The sequence below is a fragment of the Sarcophilus harrisii genome, chromosome X (assembly GCF_902635505.1).
Source record: "Sarcophilus harrisii chromosome X, mSarHar1.11, whole genome shotgun sequence".
NCBI classification, from domain to species: Eukaryota; Metazoa; Chordata; class Mammalia; order Dasyuromorphia; family Dasyuridae; genus Sarcophilus; species Sarcophilus harrisii.
The window spans coordinates 20,189,371-20,210,062 of NC_045432.1; the positions used below are offsets into that span (position 1 = coordinate 20,189,371).

Below are 20,692 nucleotides of genomic sequence, written 5' to 3' on the forward strand. Positions count from 1 at the left end.
AGACTTCTCTGTAAGTTGCAGAACAGGCACTGGTCTGTCTTGGAAGAGGAGTTTCCTTATTAGTAAGTTTCCATGCCAGTGACATCACTGGTCCAGTCACTACTCACCATGAGATTAATACTAGTGACAGTAGTCATAGGCTGGGCCTGAGGATTATTAAAAGGTCTAAAAGGATGGCATGATGTAAGACTAGTCTTTGGTTCCCCTCAGTTTTTCCTAGCACAGGGTTCAGTAAGTTTTGTTCTTTTCCCCTGATTTGGAGATGAACTGGCTGAACATAATACCTGTGGGTGTCCTTGGCCAGCCTGGTCTGTGGTTGGTCTAATTGAAGTTCATTCTGGCATCTTGTTTAAAAAAAAATCAGAAACTAATTAGCCTCCTTTTCTGTTTTTTTTTTTTTTTTCTTACAGCGGAATCTTTTAAGGAATTTGCTGAGCTCCTCAGTGAAGTTGAAAATGAAAGGATGATGATGGTAGGTATTCACCTCTGGGCCTCTAAAAGGCTCACTGGAAGACAAGCATGGTAACTACCTCCAGGAGGGAATTTGGGGGAGGTGGGAGTTACTTCCCAGGTGGTCCTCTTCTATGTGAACTCCATTTTCTCAGTATTTCTGCTAAGCTAGAGGAGGTCTGGAACTGTGGTTTCCTTTGTAGCCATCAAGATACTTGAATAATGGACTTGTTTGTAGGATCTCAAGTGCTCATCATGGGAGTTTGCCATCAAAGCAGCTGCGAATTAGTATGGAAATCCTGTCTCTGTTTGCTTCAGCTAGAATAGACTTCAGAAGAGATGAAATTAGGCTAGAATAACAATCTTGAACACAAGGATGGTTTTTAAAAAATTAACTGAAGAATTAAAAAAAAACTTACAAATCAAGGAGCACCATCAGCAAATATTTCAAACACAAATTGTGGTGACTTAGCCAGACTCTGACTTTGAAGTCCCCAAACCTCTGCTTATAGCTTAGCTTTGCTGGTGCAGAATTTAGACCTGGGAGGGGCCTTAGAAATGACCTAATCCCAGATTTTATGTGATATTGTTCCTGTTATATTACCACAAAAAATCACTGTCTTTCCACACTCTTCATCAAACTCAAATAGTTTTCTTTGATTATCTTTTCATTTAAATAAAATTAAGATTTTATCACACAGATGGGGAACCCAATAAAATAATGATACATATTGATGTGTCAATTAAATCACTTTCAGATGGTCATATTTGTGACTTATAAAAGTATTAGGCATACTAATATTATCAAGGAGATGATAAATGGGCTTGGTTTTTCAGCTTGGTTTCTTCAGATGTGGTGTGTGGATGACATGGATACTTTCAGTGCCATTTTAGCCACTACTGAAATCTCTATTTTCTTTATAAAGCTTGTAGCTGAAATTCCATCTTCAACTTACAAAATGTTGTTAAACACTAATAAAATTTGTATAGCTTTGTTGGATAAAGCAGAGAGCCATTTAGTCCCTTATAACTAAAAGATAATGCTTGTTTCTATGTGGCCTTCCAAGCTAAGTCCATTACTTCTTGCTAAAAGATGGAATAAATCAAGCCCACAAGAATATTTTTGATACCTACTTTTTGCCAAGCACTGTGTTAAGCATCAGGTATACAAAGGAAGACAAAAGAGCACAGAAATAATGGGGGAGATGACATGCAAACAACTATATAGAAACAAGATAGAGAACTATGTGTGTGTGTATGTGTGTGTTTATATATATGTATGTGTGTATATGTATATGTATGCATGTATGTGTATATATATATTGGATTTAATCAACAAATGGAAGGAGATGACATTGAGGAAAACTGAGAGAGACTCTTAGAGAAGGTGGACTTTTAACTGAGAGTTGCAGGAAGCTAGGGGGCAGAGATGAAGAGGAAGAAAGTACCAGGCTTGGGGGACAGCCAGGTAAAAATACCCAGAATCAGGAGACAGAATGTTGCATTAGAGCAGGGGTCCTCAAACTTTTTAAATAGGGGGCCAGTTCACTGTCCCTCAGACTGTTGGAGGGCCGGACTATAGTCAAAACAAAAACTTTGTTTTGTGGGCCTTTAAATAAAGAAACTTCATAGCCCTGGGAGAATCATCTTCAGCTGCCACATCTGGCCCGCGGGCCATAGTTTGAGGACCCCTGTAAAGAGGAACACTGTCAAAAAGGCCAGTGTCCCTACATTGAAGAGTGCCTAATAAGGTGTGAAAAGACTGGAAAGGCAGGAGTAGGAAGGCTTTGAACATCAAAGAGAAGGTTTTTGTATTTTATCTTGGAGTAATAAGGAATTTATTTATGTTTTATAAGTTATCATTGATATATTTTTATAAATGTATAAGGTAAATAATATATAATAATATAATATATATATAATATATATATATATAATATATAAATAATAAATAATGTATAAACTGGAGTTTATTGAATAAAGGGAAGGGGTAACATGGTCAGACCTGTACTTTAGGAAGATCCATTTGATAGTTAAGTGGAAGATGGATTGGAGTGGGGAGAGATCTGAGGTGGAGGACCAACTAGCAAGCTATTGGACTAATCCAGGTATGCATCATTGAGGTAGTAATAGTGTCAGGGGAGAGAAGGTGTTTAGGAGAGATATTGTGAAGGCCGAAAAGAAAGGAGTTGGTAACTGATTAGTTATATGGAGTGGGAGTAGGTGAGCCATTTAGGATGATATCTAGGTTGGGAGCCCCAGGGGACTGGGAGGATGGTAGTGCCATCTACAGGAATAAGAAAGTTAGGAAGAGTAAAACCAATTCAGTTATATTTGTCCATGGCAAATGAGTTCCATTTCTGTTTTTATTTAGCGATATCTAGATCTTTAAAATAAAATAAGAATATGTTTCCATAGGCTAGCTCAAGTAATGAATAAATTGGCCTTTATTTTGTTCTATGTTATTTGTAAGGCAGGTATTTTTTAAATTTTGAAAGTATCCCAAGTCATTTGTTTAACACTTTCTCCATAGCTGTAACTTTTTCATAAATGCTGTCATTGTATCTTTCTGAATCAGAGAATGGATTTGAGGTCCTCAAATTGATTTATTTGAGTACTCGATCTTTCCATCCAAAAGTTTTAGAAGGAAAGTTTTATTATAAGATGCATTTGTTTCATCTTTATGAGTACCACCCAGAAAAATGGTTATTCTTTCGATTCCAATCCTCTTTCAAGAGCTTTGGCAAGAAAACCAGCACGTTATACACTAGTGCCCTGTTGCTACACCTCCAAACAAGTTTTTCAGAGAACTTTCCTTTTAATGGACTTTTTTTTTTCACTTTTTTTTTCAAAGTTGCTTAAAACTCTTGTAAAAACTCAGAAACCTTTGTTTAGCTCTTGAGTGATATTTTTCAATGCATGTGATTGCTTGGGAAATGTGTAGTGTGCCCAGATTGTCCATTTTTAAGTAGTGCTTTGGCCCGACTTCAGTGTAACTCCATCAGTGAAAGGTCTTACACAATTCTAACAGGTTATACAATTTTTATCCAAAAATCATGAATTTACATTAACCGTCTTCTCAACTAACTATCCATTGTTACATCTTCCCTAATGTCAGTCTCAATACCATGTTGCACATATAGAATTGAATGAGTATCTTTAAATCTCTTATTTTATTCACTATTCATATGCTGTAAGATAGGAAGATTTTAGATTCTCATCTGATCATGAAGATCTTCATCTAGAGGGCATTGCTATTTCCACGTATTAAGAAATAAGCATTTATTAAACACTGATTATGTGCCAGGCATTATGTACACTACTTTACAAATATCTCGTCTGATCCTCACAACACTCTTGAGAGGTTGGTGTCATTTTTATCCCCATTTGACAGTTGAGGAAACACAGAGGTGAAGTGATTTGGCCAGGGTCATGTAGCTAGTAAATATCTGAGGCTGTATTTGAACTCGGATCTTTCTGACTCCAGACTCAGTGCTCCAGCACCAAAATCTATGCTATCTAGTTGCCTCAATTATTGCCATTATTAATATACCAGATGTATTATTATTATTTCTATGTAATAATATAGAATATGATAATAATATAATCATCTATAGAAAATTATCTTTTTTATTACCATTCAAAGCTGCTCTTTGCATGATTTGCTAATTATCATTTGATCCTTATCAATAGCTATCAATAGCGTTACCTTGTCTCCTTTTACAATATTCCCAGTGGACAGTTCTGTAGGTAGCGGAAATCTTTGTTGCAAGACATTTTCATGGTGCTATTTCATTGTATTAGCTTCCATCGGCACTTAAGATGTTCACACAGAGCAAACCAGTGGTCTTTGCTTTTTCCCATCCCAACAGCAAAACTTGTGAATGACAATTCAAAGTAAACTAGATTATATTTTCTAGATTGGAGCTCTTTCCTTTCCATTTCTGTATTTTTATTCCCTAAGCTGCATCTGTATTCTTTTGTTTGTATTAGTTTCAGCTGTTCCATTGGCTCGGCTGCAAATTAGTTATGTATTTATCCATTATGAAAGGATGTTATTTCCCTCTGAAAATGAGATATAATGAACATCTAATACAAATTTAAATTTAACTGTTGAAATTTCAAATTAATCTCAATAATAATTCTTCAGCTAATTCAGCATTGGCAGGATTTGGGAAGAAGCAGTTAATTATATTATACTGACTAAAATGAATGATGAGAAATACAACAGATATCATCCTATTTTTTTCTTACACTAAAATTATTTAGGTAAATAGTGATTGTTTCTGTTTTGTCCAGAAACTCTGAGCATGTTTCCCTCCCCAACCGAATCTTTCATGAAGGCAAACTAGGCCATCTTTTGCTTCATTTCTTATCTAGCATTAAGTCCCTGGATCACTGGTGGGTATTGCCTCAGACACTTGAGACCTGGGAGAGATCTTAGCTTAAAAAGGCCAAGGTCTTCCACTTCATCCGGAGCCATCATCAGTCATCCTGACCTATGTCTTGCCATTGGATTCAAATGTCTGTAAAGGAGAGAGTGAGGCTGAAGACTTTGCACAACCCTGCCTCACTTAAATCCATTTCGCTTACAAATCAAGACTCCCTGTGTCATTGATCGTCTTTGAAGGAAGGAGGAACAATAATATTGTTTAAGTTTGAATTTTCACACTGTATATTTAAATGTAGTACATAGTGTGACAACAAAGTTCATTCTGGTTGAGTCATCATTTTTAAGTCTTCATTACAGAGAAGCTCCTAACTGCATTTCCTCATATGGGAGTTCCTTCTATCAATGAAATCCTAGGTCTAGTATAGCCCTCTCATTTTATAGAGGAGACTCATGCAGGTTATATGATTAGCTCAGTCATAGAGGTAGTGAGTAGTAGAGCCCAAATTATAAACAATGTTCTTGGTATCAAAAGTCTCGGGCTCCTTACCAGGCCACATGCTATTCATTATGTCCAGAGGAATATCATAGAATCTTGATGTGGGAGGGGACCCCAGTGACCATCTTGTCTAATCTGTAACTCCTGCTTTCCCCCCAAATCCCTTCTGTGATTTAACTAACGAGTGCCCATCTAACAACTTCTGTTTAATGGCCTCCATTGAGGGGGAGCCTACCCTCTACTGATGGAGTCCATTTGCAGAGAGCTCACCTCAGTAAGAAGTTTGTACTTAGATCGTGCTTCATTTGTCCCCTTTTGCCATTCCTCCTACCCCATTGGTGCACCTTCTGGGGCCAGACAGAACATGTCCCATCCCTCTTCTATAACATACTTGAAGGGAACTCTTATCCCCCATAAATCTTCAGATGAAGTGGACCAATGGTATGAACTGAAGATTCTTTACTGTCCCGGTTACCTTCCTCTGACTGCTCCCCCTCTTTGAGACAATTTATTTTTATTTATGTCTTTTGTTACTTCACATTCATTTCTACATCTCTTCTTAGAGATCCATCCTTGGGGCAAAGATTAAAAAAAGAGGGGAAAGGAAGCAGTTCGGCAAAATGAGCCAAAACATTTGCCAGGTCTGATTTGTAGTATTCCCCACTCCCAGACTTATACCTTTGTGAAAAAGGGTAAGGGCCTACATTTTCTCCTCAGCTCACCAGGGCCAAACTCCATGACTGTTATAATTAATTTCTGAAGTGCTATCATCTGGAAGAGTTATCAGATATATTCTGGTCCCAGAAGGTACACTTAGGGATGGTGGGAAGGAACTGCAAAAGGGGCCATTTGCCCTCAATTTGGAGCTCTTATTGTAGCCTAAGAACCAGTTGGCTTTTGGAGCTGCCATGTCATATTCACTTATTTTGCGGTTGCTGTCCATTATCATTCATAGATTTTTTTTTTTCAGGCATACTCTCCCCTAGCTATAATATAGCTCATGCATCTTGTACCTGCGTAATTGAATTTTGAAACCCAAATGTACGACTCAATATGTGTCCAGATTAAATGTCGTGTCAGTTTCCCAAATGCTCTGGCGTCTCTAGGCCTAGGGGCATGGCCTAGATCGGCAACTCCTTAGAACACCACCTGGATTTTGCCTCTGCCTCAGGTAGAGTTGCAGAGGTGGCTGCTTGGCTATTGCCTTTGGGAAACTCCCCATGAGAAGAGAGTTTTTCTTCCAGAGATCTCAAGGGGCAAGAGAGATGGGGCAAGAGCCTGGGAGACCTCCCATCAGCAGCCCTGCGACGGCCTCTGTTTTCTGAAGTTTGTGGGATGATGCCAGCATCTTCCTCTGAGCGTCTCCCCTCACCCCCTACCTCCAGTCCATTCAGACAGCACTATAAAGCCCAGCTGTACTTGGCCACCCTTGCTATTTCATTATCTCTTTTCTTTGCCTAAGAGAAAGATCCACAATATTGAAGGAGTATCCGTCTTTTGAGAAGCTGCTTTTCCCACCCCTCTCCCTGGCTCCTGGCCACCCGTGTGAGTCACTTTCTTCTGTCTTTAATTATGCTGTCCCCCTTTTGTCTCTGGGACGCCTCACTCACATGCTGAATGTTGGCTTCCCATTTCCCACTTGCGTCCAGGAAAGATGTGAGTGGAGGGGAGTCTCACCAGAGGTCTTTCACGACCTGCCAGGAACTCACCGCCTGATTACTTTCCCCATTTCCTGGCCCAGTTAGTAAAGGGCCTCCTGGGCCCCATCCTGGATGAGCTGGAGGTATCAAGCGGTCTTTGTCTTTTCTAGCAGAGGCCTTGGTCTAGCATATGGATGAGGGGCAGGCATTCAGAAATGGTTTAGCCAGTGCGAGGAGGGAACTGAAATCATCGCAGGAGAAACTTTGGAAGAACTTCTCCATGGTGAGCTCTAGGCACACTCACCTGCCGGTTATCATGTCCTTCCTGGCACACATTACAAAACTACCCTGTCCTTATCACTATCGACAAACCTGAATCGTGTATTGGAATTGAAGTTGTAGGAAATATATGGTTTACAGCAGAAGTTTCTAATCAAGATCCCCCCTGACAAATTTCAGGTGCTTTTCAAGTCTTTCTTTGATTATTGGTTGTGAAGTGATGGCCTTTTCGGATGGGACTTATGTTCTACCAGGGTAGCCCCAGTAGTCAACCCAACAACGCAGGGCCCCTACGTTGTCTCTGTGCTCAAAGCCATTTTGTTGATTCGAGTGGCTTTCTCTGTCCCTAGCATCATACCTTTCAAGTCTCTTTTTCAGTTGAATTGCATTGGGTAAGAAACCTGGTTGATTAGCTAGATGAAAGTGTTAAGGAATTGCATTCCCCAGGCTATGACTTCAGCTGGGCATGATGGGAGGGATTGTAGAGATGCCATGATGTGGAAGAAGTGATTAGACAATCAATCAACAAGTATTTATTCAGTTTATTCATTGTATCAGGCACTTTGCAAGGTGCCCCGTTTTTGTTCCTTGGTTGTGGCTGAAGATTTCATTGGTGCCAGGAGATCCCAGTGTGAAAACTCCCTTCAACAACATGGAGTAGCGCCTTCTCTACCACGTGCTATCTTGGAGAGCTGCTTAGAGGCGTACTAGATAGAAATGTGATTTCTAGGTTGGCTTCACTGATGGCAACTCCATTCAATGAGCTATATTTTAGTTGCCTTTTATTAGGGATCCCTACCTTTAAGGACCTGGAAATCAAGATGAGATAGAATGAGGAAGTGGTAGAAGAGAGGAATTATTAGAAAGGTGGAAGGAACAATGGAACATCAATCAAGGCCAGTGATGTCAAACTCAATAACAAGGATCCCTGCCAGCGGTATAAGGAATTAGAAAACCCTAAATTAACATTGTCTATGTTGTTGTGAGGCCTCTAGGTGGTGCTGCAGTGGATAGAGCCCAGGTCCTAGAATTAGGAAGATCTGAGTTCAAATATGGCCTCAGACACGCGTTAGCTGTGTGGCCCTGGGCAAGTCACATAAATCCTATTTATCTCAGTCCCTCACCTGGAAACTGGGGACACAACCCAGAAAAGAAATGGGAGATCACTCTAGTATCATTGCCAAGAAAAGGTCCATGGGATCACAAAGAGTTGGACACAACTGAACAAAATCAACAATCTTGTGTTATATTTTTAACTTCTTGTTAAACATTACTCAGTGACATTTTATTCTGGTTTAGACAGGACTGAAAGTTGGATACCTCTGGGGATACTGAAGCCCAGACATGTGAAATGACTGCCCAGGGTCACATAGGTTGTAGATAACCAAGTCAGGATTCAAATCCAGAATCATAGGCTTCTAACCCAATACTCTTTCTTTAGAATCCATGGTTCTATTTTTCAGGGAAGGTAGTATAAGGTCTTGGAGGCTTCTACATCTCACATTTTGTTTTTTTCTACTTATTTGGGTATCTCTTGTCTCCTATATTTGACTGTAAACTGCATGAGAGCAAACACTGCACCTCATTCTTTTGGGACCAGTCATTGTGACAAACCATGCTGCCATTACTCAAGAATGGTTTCTGAGTCTGAGTGGGCTCCCCAAGTCTCCCACTGGCCTTTAATTTCTCCTGAATTTCTTCTAGTTCTATACTCAGCCAGTCTTTGTTTGGAGACTTCTAGTGAGGCAACCAGGTAGCACAGCTGGATGTACAACAAAAGGCCTAGAGTCAGGTAGACTTGAGTTCAAATCCAGCCTCAGACGCATAACTAGCTGTGTGACCTCGGGGAAGTCATTTGATCTCTGATTGCTTGCATTTCTTCAACCATTTCCCAGCAGTGCTGTGAGGATACAATGAGATAATATTTATAAGTGCTTAATGTAGTGCCTGACACATAGTGGATATTTAATAAACGCTTTTTATCTTCCTTCCTTTCAATGAAGAGGAGACGGACATCTCTTAAGAAGTTATATAGAGATTACATCAGAAATTACTAGACAGATTATTGCTTATATATTCATCATCTCCCATTATAAAAGGGCAAAAAGTGTTTCGTTTTTGTTTTTCTATCCCCATTGGCCAACAAAATGTCTGGCATATAGCAGATATTTAACCAATGCTGGTTGATTGCTTAAAATTGTTTCCACTCTGGTTTCAACCTAAAGTTTTTAAAATATTTTTATAACTGTATTTCAATATAATAGATTTCCTTTTAAGTCCTTTAAATTTTTATATTTATATATACATATATCTCTCTCTCTGTGTGTGTATATATATATGTGTGTGTGTGTGTGTGTGTATATATGTCTGTTGGTCTATCTATATCTATATATAATATTATGCATTGAAAAACCTGGCTCCAAGAAAGACTCCATGGGGTTTACCAGATTGTTGCCAGGACACAGGGTCCAGGACACAAGAACAGGTTAGGAACTTCTGCAGTAGAGTATAAGATCCTTGAAAACAGGGCCTATTTCCTTTCATTTTTGTATTCCTCCTTGCTTTGTATACCACTGGTGTTTATTAAATGCTAATCAATTGATTAATGCTGTTTCCTTTTGGGAGAGTATAAGCTTCCTGAGGACAGGGACTCTTTTAATAGTATTTTATTTTCCCAAATACACGCAAAGATAGTTTTCAACATTCACTTTTGCAAAGCTTTGCGTTCCAAATTTTTCTCCCTCCCGGCCCCTTCCCTCCTTCCCCAAGACAGCAAGCAATCCCTTTATAGGTTAAACATGTGCAATTCTTATAAGCCTATTTTCTATATTCGTCACGCTCTGCAAGAAAAAATCAGATCAAAAGGAGAAAGAAAAAGAAACTAGCCAACAAATAGTAACAACAAAAGGTGAAAATATTATGTTGTGACCCACATTCAGGCTCCATAATCCTCTCTCTGTTGGCAGATAGCTCTCTCTCCATCACAAGTGTATTGAAATTGCCCTGAATCATCTCATTGTTGAAAAGACCCAAGTCTATCAGAGTTGATCACCCCATAATCTTGTTGTTACTGTGTACAGGAACTCTTTCTTTGCACCTCATGTGAGATAAGGTTTCTTTACAAGCCAGATTTTTTTTTAAAAAAAGGCCTCCTGGCACTCTCCCCATTCCCACTTCTTTCTCTTTCAGTTCTTACAGGTCTGTGATGCTAACCCGTTTCTGAGGAAGCTGGGCACAGTGGAAACGGAGCCGGGGTTACTCAAGGGTTTCCCTTGTGTTCTGTGTCCTCAGAGAGGCTATTGCCCTCTGTCATTCTTGGTTGTTATACAGTTCTCCCTTCCATATCAAAGGGGTAAGGGGCACAGCCATTCATGTAATTTGGAAAATCTGCATAACATGCTTTGGTTCTCCTTTATACCAAAGAAGTCCAAATTATTCTGGCAAAGATCAGATATATTGATAGGATATAATATTATACACACACACACACACACACACACATGCATGCACACACACACACACACATATACACATCTTTTATGCATTTCTGAGGTTCTAAACTTTTTCTGTGTCATCTACAGCTTCTGCAAAATTCCCCCCAAATTCCTATTTAGTTTTTTATGCCAACCTGTGATATTGAAAGTGTGATGGGGAAAGTTGTAATGGGGAAGAGATAACTATAATACTTATATACAATGGTCTTATAGAGCTTGGTGTTTGCAGCGCTCTGAACTGTGGATCAGACCTGGTAGATGTTGTAATGGCAGAATTCAATCTCAGGGGAACTGTTGGAACAAATGCAGTTCTGTTTTTATGATACATCACCCAGGGTAGAACTGATTTATGCTGGAGCCCAGACCGTTGGCCTGTGCAATCCCATCTAGCCTGGAAAATGATTTGCCTAATTATGAGGTCAGGGATCCCCAGGCTCCATTCCCATGTGTCTCAGACCCCATCTCCTAGCTTGCCCTGTGTCTCCTCTCTCCCCTTTTGGGCCCCTCCATTTCTGCTGCTGGATATGACCCAGTGCATTTATGGTTTTGAGACTTAAAACAGACTACTAATAAAATCACAAGGAGCCGATAAATCAGCCTGCTCTTGTTTTTCTCTTCAAAGCATTTGGTCTGCGACGTCTGATTTAGGAAGTTACTTAGGAATTAGAACAGAGTAGAAAGAACAGTGGCCTGGAAGTTGGGGGGCTGGAGTCCCAATCTTCGTCCTGCCACTTAGATACGGTGTTAACCTTTGATGAGTCCTTATATCTCAAAGTAGTTGATTTTTTCCCAGTGAGGGAATCAATAAGACTTTTAATACCCTGCCCAACTTAGACATTCTATGGAGTAAGGCAGAGGTGTCAAACACATGTTTCTGCCACTCCTGAGTACAACCAAACCAGATTCAAATGGAATTGGGTAAAAGGTAATAAAATTAATAAAAATACAACAAAACATAGATTGTCTTATATTTGAAAATTAAGTCAATCTGGGGTCCCTGGGGATTCTTTTGTGTAGATTGGTAGCCCTCATTTTTATTTGAATTTCTCACTTCTGCAGTAAGGTCGCTTCATCTCTACTAAGGTCCTTTTTGACTCTGACTTTCTATCAGACTCTAAAACTACAGTAAGTTAGAGCTGGTAACTCCTTGGGACTCACTGACTCTAAGGAACATAGTCATGGAAAATCCTCCAAAGCTCTAATTTGATCATTTAACTAAAGTATGCTTCCTTTTCTTGTAGGTACAAAACGCTAGTGATTTGTTGATCAAACCGCTGGAAAATTTCCGTAAGGAACAAATCGGCCTGACCAAGGTATGTTTCATTCTACTTCTTCCATATCATGGAGAAGTTGCTCTTATAGCAACTCAGTGGCTTGTTAGACCACATGCTAATCTAGTTCAAGCATAAGAGGTATTTATGATGTTCCAGATACTTTCTCTGAAAAGAGTATGATTCAGTAGACCTGGGTTTCAGGCCTAGCCCTGTCAGTAGCTTGCCATGTAACTATAGGCAAGTCACTTTTTCTTCTTTGGACCTCAGTTTCCTTCTCTGGAAAATGACGTAGTTCAGAAACTCTCTAGTCCTTCTTCTCCCTAAACCCTTGGATTCTATAATTTTCTTTCTGTTTTATTTGGGATATATTTCTTCTAACACAAGAAGCCAAAAGCAGTATTTAATAGACTTCCCAGAAAGCTTTTTGTACTCTAAACCAATGAGGAAACGAGGCTTAGCGGGGGTGAAGTGCCATGATGCAGATGAGGGACTTTAGCCCAGGTCTTGGGACTTCAAATGGAGGCCTCTTTCTATCATAGTGAGTAAAAAAGACCCATGTGGTTTGAATAATGTTTCCTCTCTACTTGCCTGGCACAACAATGGCTTGAGAAGGGCTGGCGATGAAGCCTGTATTCAGCTGGAGGGATTTATCCTTCTTGGTCAGCTAGGGTCTCATTGGGATCACGATTGAATGAGTAGATAGAAGAAATAAGTGGTCAAAAGGGAAAAGTTTCCAAAAGCAGAAATATAAGCTATCAAAAGCCCCATAAAAAGCCTGCAAATAATGAATGCCAAAAGAAATGTAAATGAAAATGGTGGAGGTTTTGTTTTAAATCTATAAAATTAGAAAAAAGACGCAAACAGAATTGGATGTGCTATGGGAAGGCAAGCACACTAATAGGCTGTTGCTGCACTGTGAATTGATCCAGTTGTTCTGGAGAAAAGAATTCAGAAATAGGTGGAAGAGACTAGAAAAAAGTTCAGAAGAAGACAGAAGAGTAAGGGAATTGTGTTAAATATAATGATAGAAGTTGGCAGTTTTTGTATACAAAAAAGATAATTTGGAATTGTTTAAGAAAAATAACTAAACTCTTGCTAGTTTTTGCCTGAGTAATCTCACTACCAGGCATATTCCCCCAAGAAGAACAAAGAAAATATTGATATAGTTGTTCAGTATTCTGTGATCATATCTGATCTGATGATTCAAACCAATTCCAATTGTTCAGTGATGGAGAGATCCATCTACACCCAGAGAGAGGACTGTGGGAGCTGAGTGTGGACCATAATATAGCCTTCTCACTTTGTTATCTGCTTGCATTTTGTTTTCTTTCCCAGTTTTTTCTTACTTGATCAGATTTTTCTTGTGCAGCAAGATAACTGTATAAATATGTATGCATATGTTGGATTTAACATATACTTTAACCTATTTAACATGGTTTGGACTACTTGCCATCTAGGGGAGGGGGTAGGCAGAAAGAAGAGATAATTTGGAACAGAAGGCTTTGCAAGGGTCAATCTTGAAAAATTACCCCTGCATATGTTTTATAAATAAAAAGCTCTAATAAAAAAAGAAAAGAGTATGTCAGAGCTGAAAAGGGTACATGGAACAAAAAATATCAGAGAGGGAGGGTAGTTAGAATGGGATATATCAGAGCTGGGAAGAACAGAGAATGTTAGAGCTGGGAGTGTTCTTAGAACAGAGAATGTTAGAAATGGGATCCTTCTTAAAACAGAGAAAGAAGTGTGAAGATTATTAGAACAGAGAATGTTAGAAGTGTGAGTATTCTTAAAATAGAGAATGTTAGCCATGGAATTGTTCTTAGAAGAGAGAATGTCAGAGCTATGAGGGTTCTTAGAACTCTAGGTTCCGAGCTCGAAGATTCAGAAGTTGCTTAGAAAAGAAAATGTTAGAGATGGGAGGGTTCATAGGACAGAGGATGTACGAGATAGAAGGGTTCTTATAAAAGAGAATGATAAAGACGAGAAACACAGAACAAAGAAAGTTATGTGTGAGGATTCTTAGAACAGAGAATATTAGGTGTGGGAGTGTTCTTAGAACAGAGAATGTTAGAGGTGGGAGGATTTTGAGAATGGAGAAGGTTACTACTAGAAGTTTCCATTGAAATGAAAATTTTAGATTTGGTTTGGTTCATACCACAAAGAATATTACAAGTTTGAGTATTTTTGGAACAGAGAATGTTAAAGGTGTTAGGATTTTTGAATAGAAAATGTTAGACTTGGGATTGTTCTTAGAACAGAGAATGTTAGAGTGGAGAGCATTCTGAGAATGGAGAATATGAGCCCTAGGAGGTCACTTGGAAATGAAAATTTTACATTTGGGATAGTTCTTAGAAGCAAGAATGTTAAAGGTGGGAATTCTAAGAACAGAGAATGTTCGTGGCGTTAGGATTCTTAGAATATAGAATATAAGGCCTAGGCGTGTTCTTAAAATAAGAACTTTAGAGGTGGGAATATTTTGATAATGGAGAATATTAATGTTAGAAGTTTCCTTGGAAATGAAAATTTTATATTTCAGATGGCTCTGAGAACCAAGAATTTTGAAGGTGTGAGGATTCTTGGAACAGAGAATGTTAGAGGTGCTAAGATTCTGAGAGTAGTTATTAGACCTGGGAGTGTTCTTAGAACAGAATATTAGAGGTGTGACTATTTTGAGACTGGAAAGTATCAGTGCTAGAAAGTTCCTTGGAAAAGAAAATTGTATATTGCAAATGGTTCTTAGAACCAAGAATGTTAACAGTGTGATGATTCTAAGAATACAGAATGTTAAAGGTGTGAGGATTCTTAGAAGAGAGAATGTTAGAGGCATTAGGATTCTTAGAATATAGAATTTTAGACCTTGGCGTGTTCTTTAAAAAAAGAACTTTAGAGGAGGGAGTATTTTGATAATGGAGAATATTAATGCTAGAAGTTTCCTTGGAAATGAAAATTTTATATTTCAGATGGCTCTTAGAACAGAGAATGGTAAAGTGTGAGTATTCTTAGAACAGAGAAATCTAGAGGCATTAGGATTCTTAGAAGCGAGAATGTTAGAGGTGTTAGGATTCTGAGAATAGATATTATTAGACCTGGGAGTGTTCGTATAACCTAGAACATTAGCGGCATGATTATTTTGAGACTGAAGAATATCAGCGCTAGAAAGTTCCTTGGCAAAGAAAATTTTATATTTTCGGAAGGTAGAATTTCAGGTGGAGGGATCCTTAGAGTATACAGTGTTAATTAACAGGTAACTCAGAATGGGAGGTTCCCTCCCACATCACTATGGGATATAACCACCCGCTCTAAAAGAAGGAAATTAAAGACTGGTAGCCAGTTCAATGTCTCCTTGTGCTTCAGAGGTATAGCCTGGCCGTGGCCGTGGATGTTCTTTTCCCGAACAGTACTCCTGTATTTCCCTCTGATTTTCCATGGTGAATTGAACGTTCTTCTCCGATTCCCCAAACTGATGAATCAGCAGTGTCCCTTCATAACCTCTCCAGGCTTCCTTTGGCCCCATTCCTTGCCCAGCTTGGCTTCGAGTCTTCTGGCCACCTACTCTAGGCTCATGTTTGGATAATTTCTGCCGTCCCTCCCACCTCCCCAAGGCCCTGAGCCCAGTTTGGTCCATTCCTCCCACTGTGAAGCAAGCTGGGTTTGTAGGATCCACCTCTTCCTCCAGATGCAGCCTCTGACAGGTCCAGCAGACCACAGCAGCACAAATAGGACCCGGGCCAACTCTGTGCATAATGGGCTCCTTTCATCCCCCAACTCAGAATGCACATTAGCTATGTGAGAGAAAGATGCAGTCATCCCCTCGAGATGCGAGACAGGGAGATCATTTGTGCTCTTCGAATCATATTTTTCATGCCTCGTCAGAGATGCCCACGGCCCGTTGTTTGGAGGCCTGTGGTCAGGATGCCCTTGACGGCAGGAAGGGCAGATGTGGCGAGTTGCTGGCCGGGGTCCAGCTGCTTGGACTACAACATCAGAGCCTGTGTCTGAGCTGATTTCCTGGGGGCTTGTTGCTTGGGATGGAGCATTCTCAATCAACAGACGCTGGGCAGAAGAGAATAGGGCCCTTGGTCTCAGTGCTTCTTCCTCTCTGCCAAGAGGGATCGATCAGTTCGTTGGATCAGTGATTTTTCTTAAAGAAATGTGTCTGACCTGGAAGTGTGGAAGATCGGAAAGACGTAAGGAACGGAACAAGCAAAGCCGCCAAGCCATTCTTCAGGGGACGTGGAGCCAGTCACATTGTTGGTCTTGGAGTGTGTTCAGGGTGCCAGCAAGTGAGGCCGTGTCTGAGGAGATGGAACTGGGAACAGACGAGGATCATTTATCTTTATGGAATTAGAGAGCATTAGTTAAAGCTAGGAAGAGCTCTTTGCATGTAGAATTTCAGAGCAAGAAGGGCCCTTAGAACACAGAATGTTAGATCTGCGAGGGCCCTTAGAACCCAGAATGCAAAGAGCAGGAAAGTTATCTTGGAACATAGAACGTCAGGGCTGGGAGGGCCATTGGAAAGAGCATATCGGAGTTGGGAAGCCTCTTGGAACATGGAAATACAAAAGCTAGGAGAGGCCTTAGATTCCAGAGAATGTCATGACTAGGAAGTACCTTAGAACCTAGGATATCAAGAGCTCAAAGAATGACCTTAGAACACAGGAGTTGGGAGGGACCTTAAGACACAGAAGGTTAGTTAAAGGGAAGTTCTTTAGGACACAGAATGTTTAATCTGGGAGGGGCCTCAGAGCAGAATGTCAGCTGGGCAGTATGGACTTTGGAATATAGTTGGTCTAGCCTGGGGACCTTAGAACATAAAACATATATCCACATTGAAGGGAGATTAATGATAGGAGGGACCTTAGAGCCGGACCTTAGAGTACACCCCTGTCATTTTACAGAGGAGGAATCCGAGGCAGGGAATTGCTTTCCCTTAGGATGCTTTTTATGAAGCAACTAATGGGAGTGAGTTGGGAGCTTCCTGCTTGCAATTCATGACTTGGGATTTTTTCAGGTTTAAGTGCTAAGCTCCCCAATTCAATCCCATTTCAATCACACAATCTCCAAAAGTCAATTCAGGAAACTTTCTAGTCTATTTAGTACGTGAATGGGCCCGCCCTGACCAGATCATGTAATTTCCAGCTTCTGCTGACATGCCTTCAAGCAGGGCAAACCTCTGGGTTCCTAAGGTGGCCCATTCTACTTTAGAACTGTTCCGAGTGCTAGGAAATCTCTCTTTATCGTGAGCCTAAATTTGCCTCTTTACCTTTCCCACCCATTGCTCTTGGCTAAGAACGGATTAAGGTGGTGATACCGTACTGTCTTTTTCCTGGTTCAACAGCAGCTGGAGTCTTGGGCTCTCTTCTGGGCACCACAGTGTAGAAAGGGCCTTGATTGCCCAGAGAACATCCAGAGTCCACCGGGATGTGGGTCTGTGACAAATGAGGACTAGATGAAGAAACTCGGTATTAGGAGCTTAGAGAAGAATGACATGAGATCCATCTACAAGAATATGGATGGCTAGTGCCGGAACAAGTTTCAGACTCTTTTGTTCATTCCCAGAGAGCAGATTGAATTCCTTCAGCCAGTCCTTATCCATCCCAAATTCACGTCCTGGTCGCCCTCTGGATGTTCTCCTGGTGATCAATGCCCTTCCTACACTGTGGTGCCCCGGGAAGATCCCAGTACTCCAGCTGCCGCTGCATTGGATCAAAACTCAGTGGAGTATTGCCCCATTTTCTGTCAGGAGCGGAGCCCCCTTTAGCACAAGTCAAAATTATATTAGTATTTTTTTTGACTACCACACATTGCCACTGGCTAACACTGAGCTTACAGTCTACCAAACCCTCCACTCACATCGTTTTCAGGTACACGCGGCATCCGGCCTGGTCTTGTGAAGTTGATTTTCTTGGTACGCATAAAAGAATTTCACATTTATTCCTATTCAAATTCATCTTATTAGATTCAGCCCGATGTTCTGGCCTATCAGGTTCTTCTTGGGTTCCTCGGAAATGAAAATTTTAGATTTAAGGTGCCCACAGTTAGGACACGGGAGATGGCCGATGATTGTCAAGGAGATTTAAAAGGAATGGTCGAGACACATATGAGGAGGACCCAGAGTAATTCGAGCCACAAACACCCTGTGCCAAAATCACTGCTGATCCCCGTTAATCTTCCTCTGAGCGCTGCCCATTGCACTCCCCCCTGGTTAATGGATCTCTTGAGCCCAGTATCCCGTCTTTGCATGCAATCCTCCCCACACCGCTCTCTTTTCTAAGCCTTGAGCCTTTTTAATAAGGCCCACTCAGTCAGAGCCATATTCTGATCCCCAAGGCTCGTGTTCATCCGAGAGCTCAGGTCTGATGGTCACCTAAGTTTGGGGTATTTGTGTGGAGATTCAGAGCTCAGTGTTTCTCACCATCAATTCCTTCCTTGGATATTGCCTCCTGTGACCTTCCGGATGTCTCGACCACCGTCCTTCTTGTATTTTAGCCAACCTTGATGACGTCCAGCTTGGGAGATAAGACTTACTGGAGACAATTTTCTCCCCTAATTCTTTTTCATTCAAAAGTCCTTATGATTCAGTTTGGAAGAAGCGGATGAATATCTTCTTGCCAGTTTTTGTCTGCGCTCCATCCCTGGCCAGGAGCCTGCCATGTCTCTATTTCAAGCCATTGTCCCGAAATCCAAATTGCCTCCTCAGATGCCGCCAGCCGCTTAGCCAGCTGGGGAGCTCCCAAGTTGGATCCCTTGCCTCCAGTGAGTGGCAGTGAGGAAAACGCAACGCTGGGCCTCTGGTCATTGCTTTCCTGCTCAAGATCGGGCCCTCTTTGGAAAGCCTTTTGAAGTTCCTTCAGGCAGTGACACCTGTGCCCACGTTCTCACTGGCTCGTCATTGTTGATTTCAGCAAGCCTTAGGAGGGAGGGATCATATGAAAAGATCCTTGGCATTGTAGGTCATAGGAGGCTAGAACAAAGCTTAGAGGCTCCCTCAGAGCCAGGTGGTCCAGCCCACTTGTTTTATGGAGCCAAAGCTGAGCCTATCTTTAAATTTCTTAGCATACGAGGCTGTATTTTATCAAAGGCTTTCTCTCCATCTAATGATATGATCATGTGTCCCTTTACTTTTTAAAAAAACTTGATGAGATTTCTCAGATGTACGGCCTTGGACCAGGAAAACAATCTTTGCATTCCATTCATTAATCCTGCTTGGATTGTGTTAGAAGTTTTTTGTTTTTGTTATTTTTAAAAATATTTTGCTTGCTGTGTTCTATTTGCCATTATTTTATGTTGATCTGAATAAACGTTGGAGAGGGTCAGATCTTTGCAGGGCAGCACAGCCTCTTCTAAGCCTCATGAGATTTTTGAGATTTCATTTCTTGCTTTTTTTCCCCCTGAGGCAATTGGAGTTAAGTGACTTGCCCAGGGTCACACAGCCAGTGTCTGAGACCTGATTTGAACTCAGGTCCTCCTGGCTTCAGAGCTGGTACTCTAACCACCGCACCACCCCTAAGATCTCATTTCTTCAGGGACATATTGTTGCTTATTGTACAAAGGTATAGGGCTAAGTCCGTTCATTCATTTGCTTTCTTGGCCTCAATTGTCTACTTTGTAAAATAGAGCAAATAATACTTTATGGACATGGAGGAAGAAAACAGGACCACATTATTTTTTATGAAGGAACGCAGAGGAGTAAATTAACTAACTCGGAGTGTTTATCTTGAATTTCTGTGGACAATGTATTTATTAGGAAAATGGCCCTCTCACTGCCTTCCTGAAAGCATGACCATGAAATGCTAAGCTTTGCGATGAAGCTGTTTGAGCAGCCAGTATGAAGAGAACTCTTGTGGAGAGGGAGGGGAGCTAAAGAGGAGCAGCATCCATAGAGGTTAAAGGTCACCGGGCCAGTCCTTGCTTCCTGAGGCATAGCCACTCCCAGCAGGCTCTCTGCTCTGGTCTGCTTAGGAGTGCTCAGTAGTTTCACTGGGATGGTCAGAACGGCTTTGTGACAAATGAAGCGTCTTAGTGCTAGGGGTGACAGCTGTAGACTTTTCGTTTCCAGAGAGCAGCTGCCAGCTTAATTACAGCTTGAATTTGACAGGAGAGAGCAGTAGTTTATTGCAGCATGTCCGGAAAGCTTTGTACCTTTGCAAGGGACTTTGGAGCTTACATTTCTGTCATTCTGTCATCGCGTCTTGGAATGGCAGCTGTTGTGCCATGGAAAGCCTGGACTTAGTCCATGGATTATCAATCAATGGCTCTACATGGCATTCACCGTCCCAGGTATGGGGGACAAAAGCACAGCAGTTTTCCTTGGGGAACTTCAATTTTTACGGAGGAGAGGACATGGACTCAAGCAGGTCCACAGACTTGTCTCCTGTCACATACTTTTTGGTCCCTATAGTCTTTGACACTATCATCCTTTTCCTTCATGATGTTGAAATAAAGGGAAAGAAACTGGAGAGAAGAAGCCACTAATAATGCCAAGGGGACCCTGGGAGGGCAGAAGGTGGGATTTGAGCTGAGGTGTGAGGGAAGACAGGAAGTAGAGGCAGACTTGGGGACAGTCAGTAAAAAGTTGGGTATAATGTGTAAGCAGCAGCAGACAGGCCAGGGCTGCTGAATTGTAAAGGTCACAGAAGAGAATGATGGGTAAGAAGACTAGAATG

General features: G+C 41.0%; 1 protein-coding gene across 2 annotated transcripts in view; it reads left to right on the forward strand.

Moving 5' to 3' along the window:
- OPHN1 (oligophrenin 1) overlaps nt 1-20,692 on the forward strand; it is a 275,094-nt gene that overhangs the window by 126,093 nt on the left and 128,309 nt on the right. For both annotated transcript variants that reach the window (XM_031944591.1, XM_031944590.1), the window contains exons 4-5: nt 411-472; nt 11,994-12,065. In XM_031944591.1, the coding sequence (XP_031800451.1) occupies nt 411-472; nt 11,994-12,065 (134 nt within the window). The remainder of the gene's footprint in view (nt 1-410; nt 473-11,993; nt 12,066-20,692) is intronic.